This window comes from Schistocerca serialis, chromosome 4, assembly GCF_023864345.2.
Source record: "Schistocerca serialis cubense isolate TAMUIC-IGC-003099 chromosome 4, iqSchSeri2.2, whole genome shotgun sequence".
NCBI lineage: Eukaryota > Metazoa > Arthropoda > Insecta > Orthoptera > Acrididae > Schistocerca > Schistocerca serialis.
Window position 1 is genome coordinate 876390238 of NC_064641.1, and position 21444 is coordinate 876411681.

At 40.9% G+C, this 21444-nt stretch overlaps 1 protein-coding gene across 1 annotated transcript in view; it reads left to right on the plus strand.

Annotated features, from left to right (window-relative positions):
• The window catches only part of LOC126474825 (uncharacterized), a 158849-nt gene that overhangs the window by 120573 nt on the left and 16832 nt on the right, over nt 1-21444 (plus strand). The window contains exon 2 of the mRNA XM_050102300.1: nt 2154-2328. Coding sequence (XP_049958257.1) covers nt 2154-2328 — 175 coding nt within the window. The remainder of the gene's footprint in view (nt 1-2153; nt 2329-21444) is intronic.

Sequence of the window (21444 nt, forward strand, 5' to 3'; positions counted from 1 at the left end):
ATCAGTCCTGCCTATTTCCCCCCCCCCCCCCCCCCCCCGATATTATTATAATGCTACGGAATTTTCGCTCGCATTCCTATTTACATTCACAGAAGTGGGAGATCTAAAACACGATCGTCAGATCTATGGAATCCTGCCCAATCGTGTCTTACTGGGTGCCTAGGCAGCTGCTTTCTCAGCTAGTTAGACAATATACAAGCAATTCATATTAAGGGAGTTTATTACAGTATTTGAATTGACACTATTTAACTTGCCTAGGTACAAGGTGGGTCGCAATCTATTGGCGACAGGCAAATAATCAGTGTCCTTCGATAGGTACAATTTCCTGTCGTGGTGACGCCCTAGTCGGCGTGCTGTCGGCTGGCGTCGTCTCTCTCACAGCCCTGTCTGATGTATCGTTCTTGATCTTCGTGCCGGCTCTTGACGTTACGCCGGAACAAGTTCGTCAAAATATTGAAAACATTTTAAGTCGCCTCCCAAAAGTCTTCCAGTTACAGTTTTAACCAGGGACAGGTCACTACGATAAAAAATGTTTTGAACAATTTCATGTGTGCGATCTACCCCTCCACGTAGGAATATATCTTCTACTGATGCCTTTTACAGACGTGCCAACTCTCCCGATTTAAGCGGCAGGGTCCAGGTTTTTCCTTCTCTCTCCCGATTTTCAGAGCAGTTTCAATTCTTTTATTACTATTTGAAAATCCTGCGCCTTCGATATATTGGTGGATGATAAGGTATGGCTGCTTTCTCAGCTAGTCAGCTACCATGTTAACTTGGTAGATTGGTGCGGTGGCTGTCGGGAGCGGCAGTAGGCGTAGCTCGCGCTTCGTATCTACAAGGAGGTAAGGAACTTATCGCTGGCAGCGTTCGGAGACAAATGAATATGCCGATTTCCTCCGCTTCTGGTAGCACCAGCGCAGTCGTAAAGTTATCGTGGACAAGGAGTAGTCGATAATTCTTCCAAGCGAAGAGATTAGCATTGTTGTGTCTAAAAGGCAGTGTTGCCAATTTAGGGGATTTCCCCCAAAATTTAGGGGGAATTAAGCTGCCTAGGGGGAAGTTATAGAGATGAATGTTTCAGGGGGGAAAATATTTAGGGTTAATACCTTCCCCCCTCCCCCCACGCATCATTTTCCAGGCTTAGATTTTTCATAAACAAATTTCCTAATATTCTGACTAGCGAAAGTGAACACTTAGATACAGAAGTTGATATTCTTCACTCTCAGTTCTGTAACTTTCAGCTGGAAGAAACCAACTTAGCAGCAGAGAGAATTGATGGTCAGTGGGCGTTGGTAGGTCAGAAGAAATCGGCTAATGGGGGTTCTTCAATATGATAAACTTGCAAAGGTGATGCTGGCTATTTTGTCAATTCCACACAGTAATGCGGAATGTGAGAGAATTTTTAGCACAGTTCAGGTCCATGCTTTTAGAAACGTCTTTGGAGAAATTTTTTATTTTAAAATCAGTTCAAAAACGCAAGTGCTTTGAGCAGAAATTTAGTTCAGACTTTTTGAATAAGGCTAAGTCAGCTACGGGTGTGCTGAATAAGTAACTACCGTAATCGGACAAATTCAGACTGATAAACTATTCAGATTATTTGCTAAGCCTAACATGTACATACGGTATAAAATTGATTTAAATTTGGGAAAGATGTCTTACGGATATAAGATGGCATGCAAGTGTGGTTGCATTATGAAATGAAAACGTGTGATCATTTAACAGTGATTTATTCATGCAAAAACTGTGCTAATGTCAAAACAAATCTAATATACATTAATTTGTTTCCTCGGATCGTAATTTCGAACTGTAGTTCTCTCGAGTGTGCTTCATTTGAATGTGTGTGAATCCAAAGAAACCTGCAGAGCTCATCATTCATATTGTTCAGCATGTTGAATGATAAATTATACAGTCCGAAGGCTCAGGTATGTCCATTATTTAGTATTTACATGTAAATAATAAAGTAAATGTAATTGAATTGTTACAGTTATTGAATTATTGCAACTTTAATCGTCGGGGATGTGTTGTAATTCACAATAGTACACCGCTAAAATTCTCCTGATTTTTCACTTTCGAAAGTTGGCATGTCTGCTTAATGAAGGTATTATCAAATAACATATAGTACTGAATATGACATGAAAACTTGATGGTTTTAGGGACTAACTCCAGAGGAAGAGTGCTGTTCTGCACCGGTCGTACGGCCTGTTTCTAGAGAAGAGGTGGACGCCTTCCTCCGCGCAGAGCACTCCCCCAGTTACTACATGCATCCTCTCAGAGGAGCCCAGACTCCGTGTGGAATCCAGTGGCCAAGATTCCTGAAACATGCTGACCGTACGTATCTGCAACTTCCCGAAGTACAGTTCCACAGTACATCTACAGCAGTTTCTCTGCGTTGTATTATGCCATCATGCAGTTGCAGCAGCTTTAATGCAACAGGCCTCGGATTCTTGTGGAATACTTCCTGCAGGCAAGAACGAATTTCACGTTTTACAATCGCGTAAGACTTACCGATTTAGTTACAAGAGCTCATTGTAATAATGTTTTGTGACAAACGATAACCTGTGCCAGTAGTTGAAAGTAGCACGTTTCCCTGTTTGTTGCCAGCAGTAGGGTTAATCATTATCTCTTTGTGCACATATTTATGCTTGAGTCAAAATTTCATTGTCAATGGTGTTTCCACCAATGACTTTGGAACACTATTAACGGAGGGTTTGAGAGAACAGCAGCTCTGAGGGAGCGGAGTTACCGGGTAAACGTAACTTACCCTGCTACGCTGGGATTCATTAAATAAATCAAATATACTGAAGTGAATGAATCTGAAGTCTGCATTGACACTATTTCATATTACTCAACCCCGTTCATTCATCCCCTTCACTCTGTTCATTTCATAACCGTGCATTTAATTCATTTCATGTGCATCCCTTGGGGAACTGTAAATCACGCTACTCCACCAACTTTGTTCTCGCAGTGATGCTGTTTCCACGCACTTCGTGGGAAAACCTGTGGAAGAAATGATGGGAAATTATAGGTTACAATAAAAGCTGTAGTTATGCATCGAGGCGTTTTCACACAGGATAATCATTAAGGCGACAGATCTGAGTAAGTGGATAATACGGTTTAGAGTTCCGGTCTACAGGGTGGTCCATTGTCGTGACTGGGCCAAATATCTCACGAAATAAGCGTCAAACGAAAAAACTGCAAAGAACGAAACTTGTCTAGCTTGAAGGGGGAAACCAGATGACGCTATGGTTGGCCCGCTAGATGGCGCTGTCATTGGTCAAGCGGATATCAACTACGTTTTTTTAAAAATAGGAACCCCCATTTCTTATTACATATTCGTGTAGTACGTAAAGAAATATGAATGGTTTAGTTGGACCACTATTTTCGCTTTGTGATATATGGCGCTGTAATAGTCACAAATATATGGCTCACAGTTTTAGCCGAACAGATGGTAACAGGTAGGTTTTTTAAATTAAAATACAGAACGTAGGTACGTTTGAACATTTTATTTAGGTTGTTCAAATGTGATACATGTACCTTTGTGAACTTATTTCTGAGAACGCATGCTGTTACAGCGTGATTACCTGTAAATACCACATTAATGCGATAAATGCTCAAAATGATGTTCGTCAACCTCAATGCATTTGGCAATACGTGTAACGACATTCCTCTCCACAGCGAGTAGTTTGCCTTCCGTATGTTCGCACATGCACTGACAATGCGCTGACCCATGTTATCAGGCGTTGTCGGTGGATCACGATAGCAAACATCCTTCAACTTTCCCCACAGAGAAATCCGGGGACGTCAGATCCGGCGAACGTGCGGGCCATGGTATGGTGCTTCGACGACCAATACACCTGTCATGAAGTATGCTATTCAGTACCGCTTGAACCGCCCGCGAGCTATGTGCCGGACATCCATCACGTTGGAAGTACTTCGCCATTATGTCATGCAGTGAAACATCTTGTAGTAACATCGGCAGAACATAACGTAGGAAATCAACATACATTGCACAATCTAGATTGCTATCGATAAAATGGGAGCCAATTATCCTTACTTCCATAATGACACACCATACATTAACCCGCGAAGATCGCTGATGTTCCACTTGTCGCAGCCATCGTGGATTTTTCGTTGCCCAGTAGTGCATATTATGCCGGTTTACGTTACTGCTGTTGGTGAATGACGCTTCGTCGCTAAATAGAACGCGTGCAAAGGATCAGTCATCGTCCCGTAATTTCTCTTGTGCCCAGTGGCAGAACTGTACACGTCGTTCAAAGTCGTCGCCATGCAATTCCTGATGCATAGAAATGTGGTACGGGTGCAATCTATGTTGATGTAGCATTCTCAACAGCGAAGTTTTTCAGATTCCCGATTCTCGTGCAATTTGTCTGCTACTGATGTGCGGATTGGCCGCGACAGCAGCTAAAACACCTACTTGGTCATCATCATTTGTTGCAGGTCGTGGTTGACATTTCACACGTGGCTGTACACTTCCTGTTTCCTAAATAACGTAGTATCCGGCGAACGGTCCCGACACTTGGATGATGTCGTCCAGGATACCGAGCAGCATGCAGAGCACACGCCCGTTGGGCATTTTGTACACAATAGCCATACATCAACACGATATCGACCTTTTCCGCAATTGGTAAACGGTCGATTTTAACACGGGTAAAGCATCACGAAGCAAATACCGTCCACACTGGCGGTATGTTACGTGATACCACGTACTTATGTGTTTGTGACTATCACAGCGCCATCTATCACAAAGCGAAAAGAGTGGTCCAGCTAAAACATTCATATTTCTTTACGTACTACACGAATATGTAATAAAAATGCAGGTTCCTATTTTAAAAAAAACGCAGTTGATATCCGTTTGACGTATGGGAGCGCCATCTAGCGGGCCAACCATAGCGTCATCTGGTTTCCCCCTTCAAGCTAGACGAGTTTCGTTCTTTGTAGCTTTTTCGTTTGACGCTTATTTCGTGAGATATTTGGCGCGGTCACTATCAATGGACCACCCTGTATATCTGCATCTACATTTACATCTTTATCTTTACCCTGAAAGCCAGCTTTGGTGTATGGCGTACGTTTTTTACCATTTCCACCTCCTCCTTTTCCTTCCCAAGTCGCGAAAGCAGAGAGAATGATTGTTGGCAAACAATGTGTAGGTTCCAGCCTCTCTCATTTTATCTTCAATGTCCTTTAGCCAGGTGTATATGGGAAGAAGGTAGTGGATGATTCTTCTAGGAACGTATGCTCTCAGAATTTTAAGATCAAACCACATCGTGAGACAGAACGCCTGTCGTACCGTTCTAAACCGGAGTTGGATAAGCACCTCAGTGACGCTTTTGGCTTCCTGAACGAACCTGTGACAAACCGTGCAATTGTTCTTTGTAACTTCTGCGTATCATCTGTTTATATTACCTGGTAAGCATCCCAGACTCGCGGGCAATATTCAAGTAATGGACGAACAAGGATCTTATGTGCCAAATCTTTCGCGAGTGGATTACACGTCTTGAACATTCTTCCGACGAATCTGACTGGCATCTCCCTTTTCTAAAACTAGTTTAATACAATCGTTTAACTTTAAATCATTCCGGACTTTCCTCCCAGATACTTGAGGGATGTGACTACTTTCATTGACGGTTCGGCAATCGTGTGATCTTAATAACAACCGGTCTCACCGACTGTTTATGCGTAATACGTTAAATTTACGTTGTGGGTCAACTGCCATTGGTCAGCTCCAAGCTGCCAATCCTGTGCAGATTTTCTCACATTTCACTACGACTTTCTGTCGTCGCGAGTTATCTACACACACCAGCAGCATTCGTGAATAGCCACATGGAGTTCCCGACGTTAGGCACTATGCCGTTTCTATACGAAGAGTGGAAATTTCAAACGTTCTAAGTGCCATTACAAATAAAACGCGTTTCCAGTGTCACTGTTTTATCGATACTCTGCTGCTTATATGTAGAGATTTTGGACGTGCCAAACCACAGAGAAATTGTTTCAGACATTCATTACTGAGATGGCGCATGGTTTTTGCGCGAAGAGGCGTTTCCCTCTGGAGTTCCAAGTGGCATGCGGCAAAGTTTATTCTATTTAATTGATCCACAGTTCGTGTAATAGGCTGGTGTCTGTATGAATGAACCCTCCTTGCAATGTAAGGAGACAATTTGCGTTTCAAAAATAGTAAAAAACGAAGTGAACAGACAAAGCAGCGTGAGTCTGGAAAATGTTATGAACAGAGAACGACAAGACCAAATGGCTCTGAGCACTATGGGACTTAACTTCTAAGGTCATCAGTCTCCTAGAACTTAGAACTACTTAAACCTAACTAACCTAAGGACATCATAAACATCCGTGCCCGAGGCAAGATTCGAACCTGCGACCGTAGCGGTCACGCGGTTCCAGACTGTAGCGCCTAGAACCGCTCGGTCACTCTGGCCGGCGTTAGTTAAGTCCTAGCACTGTTGTCAGTATAGGTGTGTAAGGTCTCCAAATGCAATATGATCAAAATGTCTCGTATCCATCTCAAATAACTATTAAAATTTCTTATACTGAAAAGAAAGAACGGAAAAATGGCATTATATTCAAAAGAGCAAAGACCGTGGCTGTTGTATTCCATACTGTACTTCATCTGAAGCATCATCCAAGTTTATCAAGTTATTTTGTTGTATCAAATTTAAGATATATGAGAAATGTTTTTTATTGATAGCAATTCGACTAAATAGAACAATATTGCTGTATTTCTGTGCTTTTAGTATTCACAAATAAAATGTAGCGCCTCACTTGTGACACTTGAAACAAAAACGTTCTTACTTTGCACTGAGAACCCGGGTATGCCATCCAGAACCTTCTTATTATTTTTGCAGTGACGAGGTGAGCAGCATAATTCTGTGGTATAAGACTACCTTATAAAAAGTATAAGACGAGATGGACTGTTTATCCAAGTTCCAGAAGGACTGAAGCTATGAAAAATAAACGTCATGAGTTAAGTTCAGGAAATCTCTGAATTTATTCCAGGTAGCCTCCCCCTGAATCAATTCACAGTTGAAATGGTTTTAAAAATATTTTGAAACAATCACTGTAGCCCTTTTCGGAAATGCATTTAGTGCTGCAGCACAATTTGCTTGGATGTCCTTAGCTCCGTCGTAACGGTGTCTTTTCATTACCAAATTCAAATCTGCGGAGCAGTCAGAAGTCAGCTGGCACCAAACTCGACGAATATGGCAAGTGATCCAGGACTGTGATCCATCTGCTGGCCCAAAGCTTGCGCACGGTCATCACTCTGTGCACTGGGACTTTATCGGGGAGGAGCGATCAAGAACTCATCTCTGGGTATTCGGGTCGAATTTGACAAATTGTCGCCCAAAAATACAAAACTTTATGTTGTCTCGCTGTAACACCGCCACTTTCCGACGAATGTCAAGACACATACTATTACATTCGCCGCTAGGACGGCTGCTGCAGTGATACTAGCGCTTTGATCGTCTACACAGCTGTTTCCTGTTGAAACTTCATGAACCATAGTGCCACAGTTCGCCATGTAATAGTATTGCAGTTTGAAATTTCATACAACCTGTAGTAAAGGAACTGGCATATATTGTGCCCACTGTTTTTTCATTCTCCTGTCAATACACTGAAGAGCCAAAGAAACTGGTACACCTGCCTAATATTGTGTAGGGCCCCCGCGAGCACGCAGAAGTGCCTAAACAGGACGTGGCATGGATTAGACTAATGTCTGAAGTAGTGCTGGAGGGAACTGACATCAATCCTACAGCGTGGTCCATAAATCCGTAAGTTTACAAGGGGTTGGAGATCTCTTCTGCATAGCACATTGCAAGGCATCCCAGATATGCTCAACAATATTCATTTCGGGGGGTAGTTTGATGGCCAGTGGAAGTGTTTCAACTCAAAAGTGTCACTGGAACAACTCTCTTGCGATTCTGGACGTGTGTGGTGTCTCAGTGCTGGAATTGCCCAAGTCCCTCGGAATGCACAATGGACACGAATGGATGCAGGTGATCAGATAGGATGCTTACCTGCGTGTCACGTGCCAGAGTCGTATATAGACGTATCAAGGGTCCCATATAACTCCAACTGCACACGCACCACACCATTACAGAGCGTCCACCAGCTTGAACAGTCCCCTGCTGACATGCAGAGTCCATGGATTCATGAGGTTGTCTCCATACCCGTACGCGTCCATTCGCTCGTTACGATTTGAAACGAGACTCGTCCGACGAGGCAACATGTTTCCTGTCCTCAACAGTCCATTGTCGGTGTTGACGGGCCTAGGCGAGGCGTAAATCCTTCGGCTCCGAAAGCCGTTTCGTTGAATGGTTCGCACACTGACGCTGATGGCCCAGCATTGAAATCTGCAGCAATTTGCGGAAGGATTGCACTTCTGTCACGTTGAACGTTTCTCTTCAGTCGTCGTTTGTCTCGTTCTTGCGGGATCGTTTTCCTACCACAGCGATGTCGGAAATTTGATGTTTTACCAGATTCCTGATAGTCACGGTACACTCGTGAAATGGTCGTAAGCGAAAATCCGCGCTTCATCTCTACCTCGGAGACGCTGCGTCGCATCGCTCGTGCGCCGAGTATAACACCACGTTCAAACTCACTTAACTCTTGATCGGCTGCCATTGTAGCAGCAGTAATCGATCTAACAACTGCGTCAGACACTTGATGTCTTATATAGGCGTTGCCGACCGCAGCGCCGTATTCTGCCTGTTTACATACCTCTGTACTTGAATATGCATGTGTCTTCGGCGCTTCAGCGTATATTGTGAAAAGTGATGGTCAAATATCAGTCCACTGGGGTATATCTGAAGTTAATTTTATGTCTGAAGATTTCTCTGTTACAGTGCCGTGCTGTGTTCCATTTGTAAGGCACATTTCAGTGCTATCACAAAGGCAGTATTGTATTCCGTAGGGTCGTACTTTGTTGATCAGGACACGAGGGTTAAATTTACTGAACGTACTGCGTTGCTAAAAAATCATAGAACTAACCTGGTATCTACTTTCTTCAGGGTCTTGTCGATAAACAGGAGGAATATGGTTTGACACGATCACTATTAAAGGAATCCATGTTGCTCTTCTAGAGGGCCGCGCGGGGAAGCCGTGCGGTCTAAGGGCGTCTTGTCACGGTTCGCGCAGCTACCCCCGTCGGAGGTTCGAGTCCTCCCTCAGGGATGGGTGTGTGTGTTGTCCTTAGCATAAGTTAGTTTAAGTTAGATTAAGTAGTGTGTAAGCCTAGGGACCGATGACCTCAGCAGTTTGGTCCCCTCATAAGTTACCACCAAAATCTTCTAGAGGAGATTCATTGGTCTAAAGAAAAGATTAATACGCCAGCATAAAACGTGTTCTAAAATTCCACATTAGACTGAACTCTTCTAAGTAATGTCTGAATTGGTTGCTGTCATGTGTGTGGTGATCCTCCACTTCTCCCTTTCTAGTGATTCCCATGCCATGATCCGTCGTGGCATTCTCTCCTCCGACATTCCTTTTAGATGTCCTTATAGTATGAGTTGTTTTTCTTGTACAAATTCAATAATAGAATTTTTGACATTCATTTTCTACCTGATGACTTCATTTGTGACGCTTTTTTGTCTGCATATCCCTGAAGACCGCCTCATTTGCCATCAGGCTTTTTATTAACTGTGATTTAAACGCCCACACTATGTCATAGTGCTTCTAGCATTTGTTTTGTCGATTTTTCTTTTGTTTCTCTCTGGTCTGTTGATCCCATAAAATACAGTTGAATGTTCCCATAGTGGACTTTCCAGCATTTATTCCTCTGTTTACCATTTTGTGTGAATCCTAGATATTTGTACTCATCAATATGTGTAAAGGCTCCTATATTCTCCTTTCAGTATGTGCAATCGTTCCTGTCTCTTCTTTCGGTGTCAAATCTTGACTTAATCCTTTTATTAGCATGTATTTTGTTTTTAACATGTTGACCTAAGGATCTTTATACGCTACCCCGGCAGCGAGAGACAATGGTCATGTGTGTGTCAGCTGATTGTGCGTGAATTGTGTGTGTGTGTGTGTGTGTGTGTGTGTGTGTGTGTGTGTGTGTGTGTGTGTGTGTCTATTTCAGAAGAAGGCCTTGTAGCCGAAAGCTTACGTGTTTAGTAGTCTTTTTGTTGTGCCTGTCTGCGACTCAGCTTCTCCTGTATATGTTGAGTATCAATCCTTTACATAACATTGTGATTATTCCGTCCTGGATTTTCCATTGTATTAATTTCCTGTGATGTGCTCCACGTCTGCTTCGTCTTGTGCCACAATTAGTTGGTCATGAATAAATTGTAGTATATACGCGGTGGTCCATTGATAGTGACTGGGCCAAATATCTCACGAAATAAGCATCAAACGAAAAAACTACAAAGAACGAAACTCGTCTAGCTTCAAGGGGGAAATCAGATGGCACTATGGTTGGCCCGCTAGATGGCGCTGCCATAGGTCAAACGGATATGAACTGCATTTTATTAAGGAGGAACCCCCATTTTTATTACATATTCGTGTAGTACGTAAAGAAATATGAATGTTTTAGTTGGACCACTTTTTTCACTTTGTGGTACATGGCGCTGTAATAGTCACAAACGTATAAGTACGTGGTATCACGTAACATTCCGCCAGTCCGCACAGTATTTGCTTCGTGATACGTTACCCGTGTTAAAATGGACCGTTTACCAATTGCGGAAAAGGTCGATATCTTGTTGACGATGGCAGATTTTTTGCACGCGTTCTATCTAGCGACGAAGCGTCATTCACCAACAGTGGTAACGTAAACCGGCATAATATGCACTATTGGGCAACGGAAAAATCCACGATGGCTGCGACAAGTGGAACATCAGCGACCTTGGCGGGTTAGTGTACGGCGCGGCATTATGGGAGGAAGGATAATTGGCCCCCATTTTATCGATGGCAATCTAAATGGTGCAATGTAGAATGATTTCCTACGCAATGTTCTGCCTATGTTGCTACAAGATGTTTCAATGCATGACAGAATGGCGATGTACATGATGGATGTCGGGCACATAGCTCGCGTGCGGTTCAAGTGGTATTGAATAGCATATTTCAGGACAGGTGAATTGGTCGTCGAAGCATCATACCATGGTCCGCACGTTCGCCGGACCTGACGTTCCCGGATTTCTTTCTGTGGGGAAAGTTGAAGGATATTTGTCATCGTGATCCAAGCGCATTGTCAACGCATGTGCAAACATTACGGAAGGCGAACTACTCGCTGTTGAGAGGAATGTCGTTACATGTATTGCCAAATGCATTGAGGTTGACGGACATCATTTTGTGCATTTATTTCATTAATGTGGTATTTACAGGTAATCATGCTGTAACAGCATGCGTTCTCAGAAATGATAAATTCACAAAGGTACATGTATCACATTGGAACAACCGAAATAAAATGTTCAAACGTACTTACGTTCTGTATTTTAATTTAAAAAACCTGTTACCAACTATTAGTGGAAAATCGCGAGCCATATGTTTGTGACTATTACAGCGCCATCTATCAAAGCGAAGAAAGTGGTGCAAGTAAAACATTCATATTTCTTTATGTACTACACGAATATGTAATAAAAATTAGGGTTCCTATTTTAAAAAACGCAGTTGATATCCGTTTGACCTATGACAGCGCCATCTAGTGGGCCAACCATAGCGCCATCTGGTTTCCCCTTCAAGTTAGAGAAGTTTCGTTCTTTGTAGATTTTTCGTTTGACGCTTAATTCGTGAGATATTTGGCCCGGTCACGTTCAATGGACCACCCTGCATATGTAATGTGTAGGGCTGCAAACCCGGACTTAATCCCCGTGTAAGATTAAATCCGGGTTAAAGAAAGTTTTGTATTTTTATTTATACTGCAAAATTTTAATATGGTTTTGGTTATTGCCTTAATTATGATAGGATTCATATTAGATGTTTTTAAAGCCTTCTACAAACTGTATAAAGGTATATTATCAATCTACTATTTCTGTTTCTGGAAATACTAAAAGAAGGGGGTTATTTCGAATGCTTTTGTTTTGAAGTATTAGTTGCAAATAAAATTTGTGGTGTCCAGCCATAATTATGAAACCAGCAAGCTCGTTCCTCAGCTTCATTTTCTGATATTCTGTTTCTGTAAGATGTTTAATCATCTTTCCACAAAGTGTGCTAGATATAATAGTCGCAGCTGTTCTTATGCAATTTGTACGTTGATCTTTCTTTCTTTCTTAAGAAATGTTGCTGTATATTCCACTTTCCAATCTTCTGGCATTTAAATATTTATCAAGAATGTTTCTAAAAAGTTCACATAATTTTACTGTACCATTTTTCAACAGTTCAGATGAGGTTCCCGCAATTCCTGTAGCTCTCCCGTTCTTTGAATTTCTAATTGAGTCTTGTAATATTTTTATATCCAAAGACATTTTTTACAGTACTTTCCTCTCGACTGAATACAAATATATTTAATTTCTTGTGTCCTTAGAAATTTGCCACAATACTTTCGACATCCAAGATGCTTCTGAATCGTCTTTCACCTTCAGTAAGATTATCAGCGTTATTACAAGTCTGTTTCCAAGTCTTTGTTTTCGTTTTGTCCTAATTTTTGCTTGTTGTGCTTTTAACTCTACCTCGCCCTGAATATTTTGTGCATTTAGCCATTCAAGAATTTCTATTTCTTTAACAAGTTTGTTTGCGTGACCATCCTCCGCAGCAAGCACAGAAATACTTTTCTTGTTTCGTAAATAAAACCGCTTTTCTTGCTGCAACTATTTTTCCCAGACGCGTTTAGCCTTTTTTTTTTCTTCAAAGGCATCTTCAGTGGGGTCTATAACGATACCTTTGTTATTTTTACATTATCAAACAGTTAACTTAGCGTTTTTATGTAAATAAGTAATTACTTACACTTTTCTGTGATCTGCGTTTCCTCTCATCTGCTCTTGAGGTCGCACTACCGCCTTTATTTCCGACACATAAGCACAGTTTTGCATTCCGTACTTTTTCACACTGTTCGCCACGTTTCTCCTTTTTTGCAGTGTTATTCTTCTACCACTAAATATAGCTATTTTTTCGAACACTGTGCTTTTAACATCATAAATATTGTAGCTTCATTATGTGTTTTTCCTCTTTGGTTTGTTTACCTACATGTTCCAACGTAATGAAGTATATGTTCGACGTTCAAAACCAACTTCTCCTCTTGATGTTTACATCTGCGAGTGTGTGTGTGTGTGTGTGTGTGTGTGTGTGTGTGTGTGTGTGTGTGTGTGTGTGTGTGTGTGTGGTCGGATATTTAATTTGCAGAATGTTGAATATGAATGTAATAGCTATTAGAGAGTGGTTGAAAGCTTGGGTGACAGCTGATTTGACTTTTGGTTTCAATGTTGTGTGGAGCGGTTCGTGAATAAGCGACTGAAAGGTTTTTGGGTGGCATTATTATTATTATTATTATTATTATTATTATTATTATTATTACATTAATCCTCTTTGCGAGTGTTATTCCATTATTTTATTTATTAGTGTAAACAATGAATTGTTTGATATGTGTACTTAATCATTCAACAGGGTTTTCCTTTCTGCTTTGGTTTTCTGTATGTGCTAGTTTCCTTGCAGGGTTAGGAGATTTTTTTTTATTGTTGATTCTTATTATTTTCACGTCTTCTCTAGCGGTTGGTTTGTGGTTATGTTCTCTTAGCTGTTCTGCAAATGTGGAATGGTTTGTTCCATACTTGCAGGCTCTCATGCGTTTCTTGTATCTGACATCAAATGTTCTAGCTGTTTATTCTATGTATCTGCCTTCACAAGTCTTACACTGTTACAAAAATACACCCCAAAACTGACAAAAACAGAGACATGTTTCAGAAAGCAAGTACATATCAATTGCAGTGTAACACTTGTGAAGGCAGATACATAGGACAAACAGGTATAACATTTGATGCCAGGTACAAAGAACACACTACAGCCTGGAAGTATGGGACAAAACCATTCCACATTGCAGAACGCCTAAGAGAACATAACCACAAACCAACCACTAAAGAAGAAATGAAAATTAACAGAACCAACAGTAAAAAAACACCTCCTAACCCTGCAAGAAAACTAGCACATACAGAAAACCAAAGTATAAAGGAAAATCCTGTTCAATGATCAAGAACACATTTTAAACAAATCATTGTTTACACTAATAGATAAAAGAATAGAATAACACTCCTAAAGAGGATTAGTGTAATAATAATAATACCATCCAATACAATAACAATACCGCCCAACAACTTTTCACTCACTTGTCCATGAACCACTCCACACAACATTGAAACCAAAAGTCAAATTAGCTCTCAACAAAGCTATCAACCTCTCTCTAACAGCTATAATGTTGACAGTTAGCACTCGACATTTCAAACCAACAACCCCTCCTCCCACCCACCCCCCCACAAAAAATTTCCACCCATGCACACACACACACACACACACACACACACACACACACACACACACACACACACACACACACAGATATAAACACCATGAGGAAAAGTTGCTTTTGAACATATACTTCGTTAAGTTGGCAACATGTAGGTAAACAAACCATAGACAAGGAAACACACAATGAAGCTACAATATTTACGTTGTTAAAAGCACAACGTTCGAACAAACAGCTATAACTACTGGTAAAAGAATAATAACACCACAAAAAATAAATGTTATTCCTCTCACGTGCATCTTGTGAAATGACCATGAGAAGAAAAACTCGAAAAATTAGAACTAATACAGATGTTTCCCGACAATCATTCTCCTTACGCGCTATTCGCAAGTGCAGCAGGGTAGGTGCCATCAATGATACCAGAAGTACCCTTCACCACAGAACGTTAGGTGGCTTACGGAGTGTGATGTGGATGTATATTCATTTTTCCATATGATCGTAACATTAATTCCTACTTGTCTCCCTGTTCTACTATTGAAACCTCCAGCAATAATAATTTGTCTTGTATTTATTTCTTCCAATATATCGTTCAGTTTTTTTAAGAAGGTATCTTTGATATGATATGCTTCATGTTCACTTACTGCATAGGCTGCTACTACACTAGTTCTATGTCGCTTTAATCAAGTTTTTATCAGTAGTCCGCAGTCTGTAACATAATTCTGTAATTCTTTCCTAATCGTTATTGACACTCCTTGCATTGCTCTGTGATGTTTTTCCCCTATGCTCTATAAATGTACAGTCGTGCTCAAAAGTATCCGAACGACCTGAATTGCATTTCGCCTGATTCGCATACAACCGTCATAACGCAGCTGTCTAGCAAGTCCTCTAATCGCTCGTCGGTACAGTCGTTTGACTATTGAAAATGGTTCCAAGTCACCACTAGAAAACACTGCTCTGTATCGCAATAACTCAAGATGTAAAGTAATACCACGATATTACCAATATCAGGGAACACCTTATCACAGATAAGGCTGACCTTAAGGCTTGTAAGCTCACATTTACTACAATAAATGACATATCTGAAATGTTACCACTCTCATTATTACGTCAGATAGGTAATGCACGTAGTAAGTTCGTCGTATTCATGATTTCCTCTTCAAAATAGCATACCGTACTTATTATTTAACACAGTGACATTAAAATTTTTTTTCACGAGCTGCTAGTTGAGAATATGTATGAACTTCAAATGACTCGACGAACCGTCTCGTTCTGCATATGGATCCAAAGCCAGGTCCTGCAGACCAAGCAAAGATTTCGTGACTGACGGAAACAACAGTCATTCCTGACTAGGCGTACAGAGAGTGATATACCTCGATTTTAGACAATATCAATTAGGAAACATCAACTTTAAATTACATAACGTAAACATTTTTAACGGAAGCGAATTCCTACCCAGCATCTACTATTCCTGTTAACGAACTGCGAGAGTTGTTAAATATTGATTCTTCGCAAGTAACTTACTTGAAAAGTCACGAGTTAAAACTTTGTGAGAGACAGGGATTCGAACCCAGAACCTAATCGGATTGTTATCGCAGCACAATCAACTGTGACATATCGGATTTTCTCGGCAGTAGCAAGATGTTTTAACTGAAATGACGAGACGAAACATTACTTTTTTCCTTCCCAGGACTCCAACCCGGCACCTATCGCTGTTACATTCTAGAGAAAACGAACGTTAAACGTGGGTTTGTTACACCAGAAGCGACATGTGAGCATGTTTGAACTAGAAATAATATGACGAAGAGTTCAGTGATGACTGGTAATCGAACCCCACACATATCGTTGCTGACTACACACAAAGAGACGTCAGCTACCGAATTTTTCTCCACAAACAGCTCGGAATAACATCCTTGAACTTACAGTGATCTCGCAAATAGTTCTGTGTCTCACTGGGAGTCAAAAACGTCAGATATCGTTAGTGTTGACAACGAATGAAAATACATTAAAAATCAAAAGTATTATCCACCAGCAGATACGTGTTAGCATGCTAGAGCTTGATAATACATAATGCAAACCTTAGTGCCGGGACAGGATTCGAACGCATTCACGCCCAATATGTGGAGATTTTGAGGAATCAGCAGTTTTGAACAAACAACAAATTGTAGTCGAGCTGTATTGTCACGAAGGGATCAAATTCCGCGTTAAAGGCGGTCTGAGTTGCATTCCCAGTTCAGATCCAATTTTATCGACATACAGAAGCGCAAATAAAAGATGGAATAAGTCTCCTGTGACCCTACATAGCGTTTATTTCGTCACTAGAAATAAATAACTAGTATAAGAAAGGTTACTGATGATAGTTTCTACGTCACCATGCACTAGCTGCCTCGGCTACCCAGTGCATACATTCGACTCTATTTTGTAATCACCGAAATAAAGTCACGTAACTTCCACCTACACAGAACTGCCAACAGTGTAGGATGCAGAAATTTAAATAGGAAGGGTTTCTTTCCACTTGAGCTACTCTATTGCGCTATCTGTTTGTTGAAAAAGCCGTGCAGTGCAAAAGAAAAGCTGGAACTGTCTCTCAGAAGTCTACATCTGGCCATATGCATTGTCTCACAACACTGTAGAATGCAGGAGTTCTAGAGGACTGGTTGTTCACTTCTGGAGCTGCTGTAGCTATGGTTCAGGTAGTAGTGTAACGGTAAGTGTAGTGCACTGCAGACAGGACATCCTGAGTTCAAATGTATTCAGTGCTACATTTTTTAAAACTCAATTCCGGTGTCTGCTGAAGTTATCAATCTAATGGAACTTTGAACATAATTCCCCTCACTTCTAAACCCAAAATAGTCGCATATAGGAAAGGGCCAATTACTGCGACATTTTGTTCCTTTCAGATTTAATAGACTGTCAGGTAGCAGATGCAGCTCGAAACTTTTGTATTATGTATGGGGAGAGCGCATCGTGCCAAAATACGTCAGGAAAGTATTTTTTACATTATCTGTCGTGTGGTAGTGGCATTTTTTTCTTTAAACCTGTTTGACAGATTTAACTCAGAACAAGTTTTCAACATGCATATAATTAATAAACTGCATGTGCATTGTCAGACTGTTATAGATAACATCAGAGAATTTGCATATATCGTTGGTGATTAATTTCTCTCTCATTTTTAGTATTGTTTAAACAACACTAAAAGAAATCCTATGAAAATTGTACACTGTATTACAAGAAATGAAAGAAAACTACCCACGATAACCTTACGACGATAGTCTGTTTTAATGAAGGTGTCTGTACACAAGCGTGCCTCTATCGAACCGAATTAGGAAAATACTACTCACTTAGATTTCGATTGTGTCTGTGGTTAATTGATACGCTGTGTCATACTAAAGAGGTATGCAAATGTAGGATTTCATAAATAAATTTATGTATTCCTAGAAACCCAAAATTTGCTTGTCAGCAACGGAAAGAGGCATTACTTATTGTGCAGCAGTGTAAGTTTTTCACCATTGCACTATGAGCCGAAACTATTTTCTTGCGTTTTCCTTATCCATATTTGATCTGATTGCTTGTAGCTCTTTCACAGAAGGGATAAGAACGTCAGAGTCAGTGCGATTGGAACGGCGAACTAGAACATACGCTTTTCTACAGGTCAGCATGTTACAACGGAGCTAGTGCAGAGGTATGTGTCTAGCATACTGCTGCTGGAACTCATGAGCTTGAACATCATTTAATGCCTTTTGGTCATTATAGAAGTAGCTGCCAAAGAACAGGTTATTTCCTTGTCTACGGAATTCTTTTAATGTTAATATCAACGATCAGCAATTACTCGTAGATTACATTAAAACTGAAGTAATTGATGAAGACGTCACTTGATAACAAAAACGCGCTGTCTTTCTTCATTTACTTGCGCCAAGAAATGGCTGTCTAATACTGCCAAACCAAAAGCCAAGGGATCTTAACTGCCTTCCGATATACGTAGCTGTCGGTTCATCCATATGATTTGGTCGACGTGACTTGTTTCAAGTTTTGTATGACAGAATGTTTTAGAAAATCAATTGTTTTCTTTTGCAATAAACAAAGATTTTCATTCTAAGCTGTCCAAGTTCAAAATTTTCGCAATATTAGTTCAATTTTAATATTCGCTTCTGTAATGTGGGAAAGTATTTCACAGTTGCAGAACCCGCATCCGACCCATTGACCTTAGATTTAGTCGCTGACCGTAAGTTCTAGCTCAGAGTGACACCAGTTTAAGTAACCTAAGGTAGCGAAGACTGGCAGTGCTCTTTCTCATCGGAAAACCCATTGGGCTCAATAAGTACACTGTAGCAGTAATTTCTGTGTGTATGCAATGCATACTGATTGTAGAATTTAGTGGTGCTCTCTTTCCCACTTCTGTATACAATATGCCTGATCTAAACGGGCCCTTTATCATTACACGCCCTGGGCAGTGCAACATCATACTGACAACAGTAATGTGCTTTTACTGACAACCTCACTGTTCGTTTTACCTGATTTTGTAATCACTTAAATAAAACATGACCTTCCACGGGGAGACATTTCGTCCCCCTTTTCCTTTTGTGAAATTTGTCAGTAAGCTCTCTGCCTTCCAACCAGCGAAATGCGGCAGAGTGCGGCTTGTAAACGATTCACAAACCACGATTTAATGCCATTAAGAAGATTTCCTTAAACATTGTCGTCGCTGAAAGAATTTAGTTTCTTCTTAAATCATCTTGTGCAGGAACGTTCACAGATATCTCAAATAGGAAACGCCCTTCATCCAGGTACGATGGTTGTAAAACAAACAGTTTATGTCAGGTTGATCTTTTCTTCTGATAGCACTGCGTAAGTATTTTGTCAGAGGTATCACAAGTTGTGTTCCTGTAGCTATGGGAATAATTGGTTGAAAACGAGTTTATCACCAATCGGTATGTTGTCAGAATGAGATTTTCACTCTGCAGCGGAATGTGCGCTGATATGAAACTTCCTGGTAGATTAAAACTGTGTGCCGGACCGAGTGGGTATGTTGTTGTTGCTGCTGTGGTCTTCAGTCCTGAGACAGGTTTGATGCAGCTCTCCATGATACTCTATCCTGTGCAAGCTTCTTCATCTCCCAGTACCTACTGCAGCCTACATCCTTCTGAATCTGCTTAGTGTATTCATCTCTTCGTCTCACTACGATTTTACCCTCCACGCTGCCCTCCAGTACTAAATTGGTGATCCCTTGATGCCTCAGAACATGTTCTACCAACCGATCCCTTCTTCTGGTCAAGTTGTGCCGCAAACTTCTCTTCTCCCCAATCCTATTCAATACTTCCTCATTAGTTATGTGATCTACCCATCTAAGCTTCAGCATTCTTCTGTAGCACCACATTTCGAAAGCTTCTATTCTCTTCTTGTCCAAACTATTTATCGTCCATGTTTCACTTCCATACATGGCTACACTCCATACAAATACTTTCTGAAACGACGTCCTGACACAAATCTATTCCAGATGTTAAATTTCTCTCCTTCAGAAACGCTTTCCTTGCCATTGCCAGTCTACATTTTATATGCTCTCTACTTCGACCATCATCAGTTATTTTGCTCCCCAAATAGCAAAACTCCTTTACTACTGCAAGTGTCTCATTTCCTAATCTAATTCCCTCAGCATCACCCGACTTAATTCGACAACATTCCATCATCCTCGTTTTGCTTTTGTTGATGTTCATCTTATACCCTCCTTTCAAGACACTGTCCATTCCGTTCAACTGCTCTTCCAAGTCCTTTGCTGTCTCTGACAGAATTACAATGTCATCGGCGAACCTCAAAGTCTTTATTTCTTCTCTATGGATTTTAATTCCTACTCCGAATTTTTCTTTCGTTTCCTTTACTGCTTGCTCAATATACAGATTGAATAAAATCGGGAATAGGCTACAGCCCTATCTCACTCCCTTCCCAACCACTGCTTCCCTTTCATGCCCCTCGACTCTTATAACTGGTTTCTGTACAAATTGTAAATAGCCTTTCGCCCCCTGTATTTTACCCCTGCCACCTTCAGAATTTGAAAGTGTATTCCAGTCAATGGGTATAGGACTGCTAAATATTCAAAATGATTATCAATCTATGTCTGAGTTCATTCACGAACTCTGGCGTATTTATAATATTGAAGCTAGACTGTGTATCCTTGTCTTCCTTGAGGGGACATTGGAAGGCATTTAGACACGTATACAATACTATGAATACTTCAAACGCTATAGTTAACATTGCTCTGATAAACTAATTTTGTTTTTATTTTTTATTTTTCTGTGTCTTCAGCGTGAAATATGTGTTGTAGATACAGTCTTAGACAAAAAAATTGACCAACGAGTCGTTCATGTAAGGTGGGCAACACGGTCGTGATCCCCTCAGAATTCTATGTCCGGCAATATGCTCGATCCGGCAAAGTCTTAGACTACGGCACTTCCCGGAAGAAGTCCTTACTGCAGTCTGAGTACATCAGTCTTGACTATGTGCGTAGTGTGGAGGTAAAACACGAGACTAGCTAATACATCTGGCAACAGAAAGCACAGGTCGACAAAACTTTTATCGCCCCTTTCCTCTCGGTGTTGAAGCTATTAGTGTAATTCATTCGAATCTACAATATATTTTGCTTTCTGTCACATTGGTAATAACAGTTGGGCTCAACACTATTATAGCGAGAGATTTTTTGGCCGGCCATCTGCCTCTGAACACTGCATCCGTCTGAGTTCTCTGGGACCTGTTTGCTGCCTACCGGCAGGGGCTGAGGCACTGCGCTGCCTCGCCTTCTGCCGACAATGCCTGCTCCACTGCTCACTCGCGACGGTGTAGCATTATTTAATGCTGTAGAGTGGTGACCCATAAAATCTGTCTACGATTTGTGTTTCACACTATAGCAATGAAGGCACAAAACCGTTTTCATTTGATGACTTATTACACTAGTATACAATACATCAATGTGGCACAGAATGAGTTTAATTGTCCCTGATCCAGTGTGCTATAATTAAAGCATCACGTCCTGTTCTTTTTCC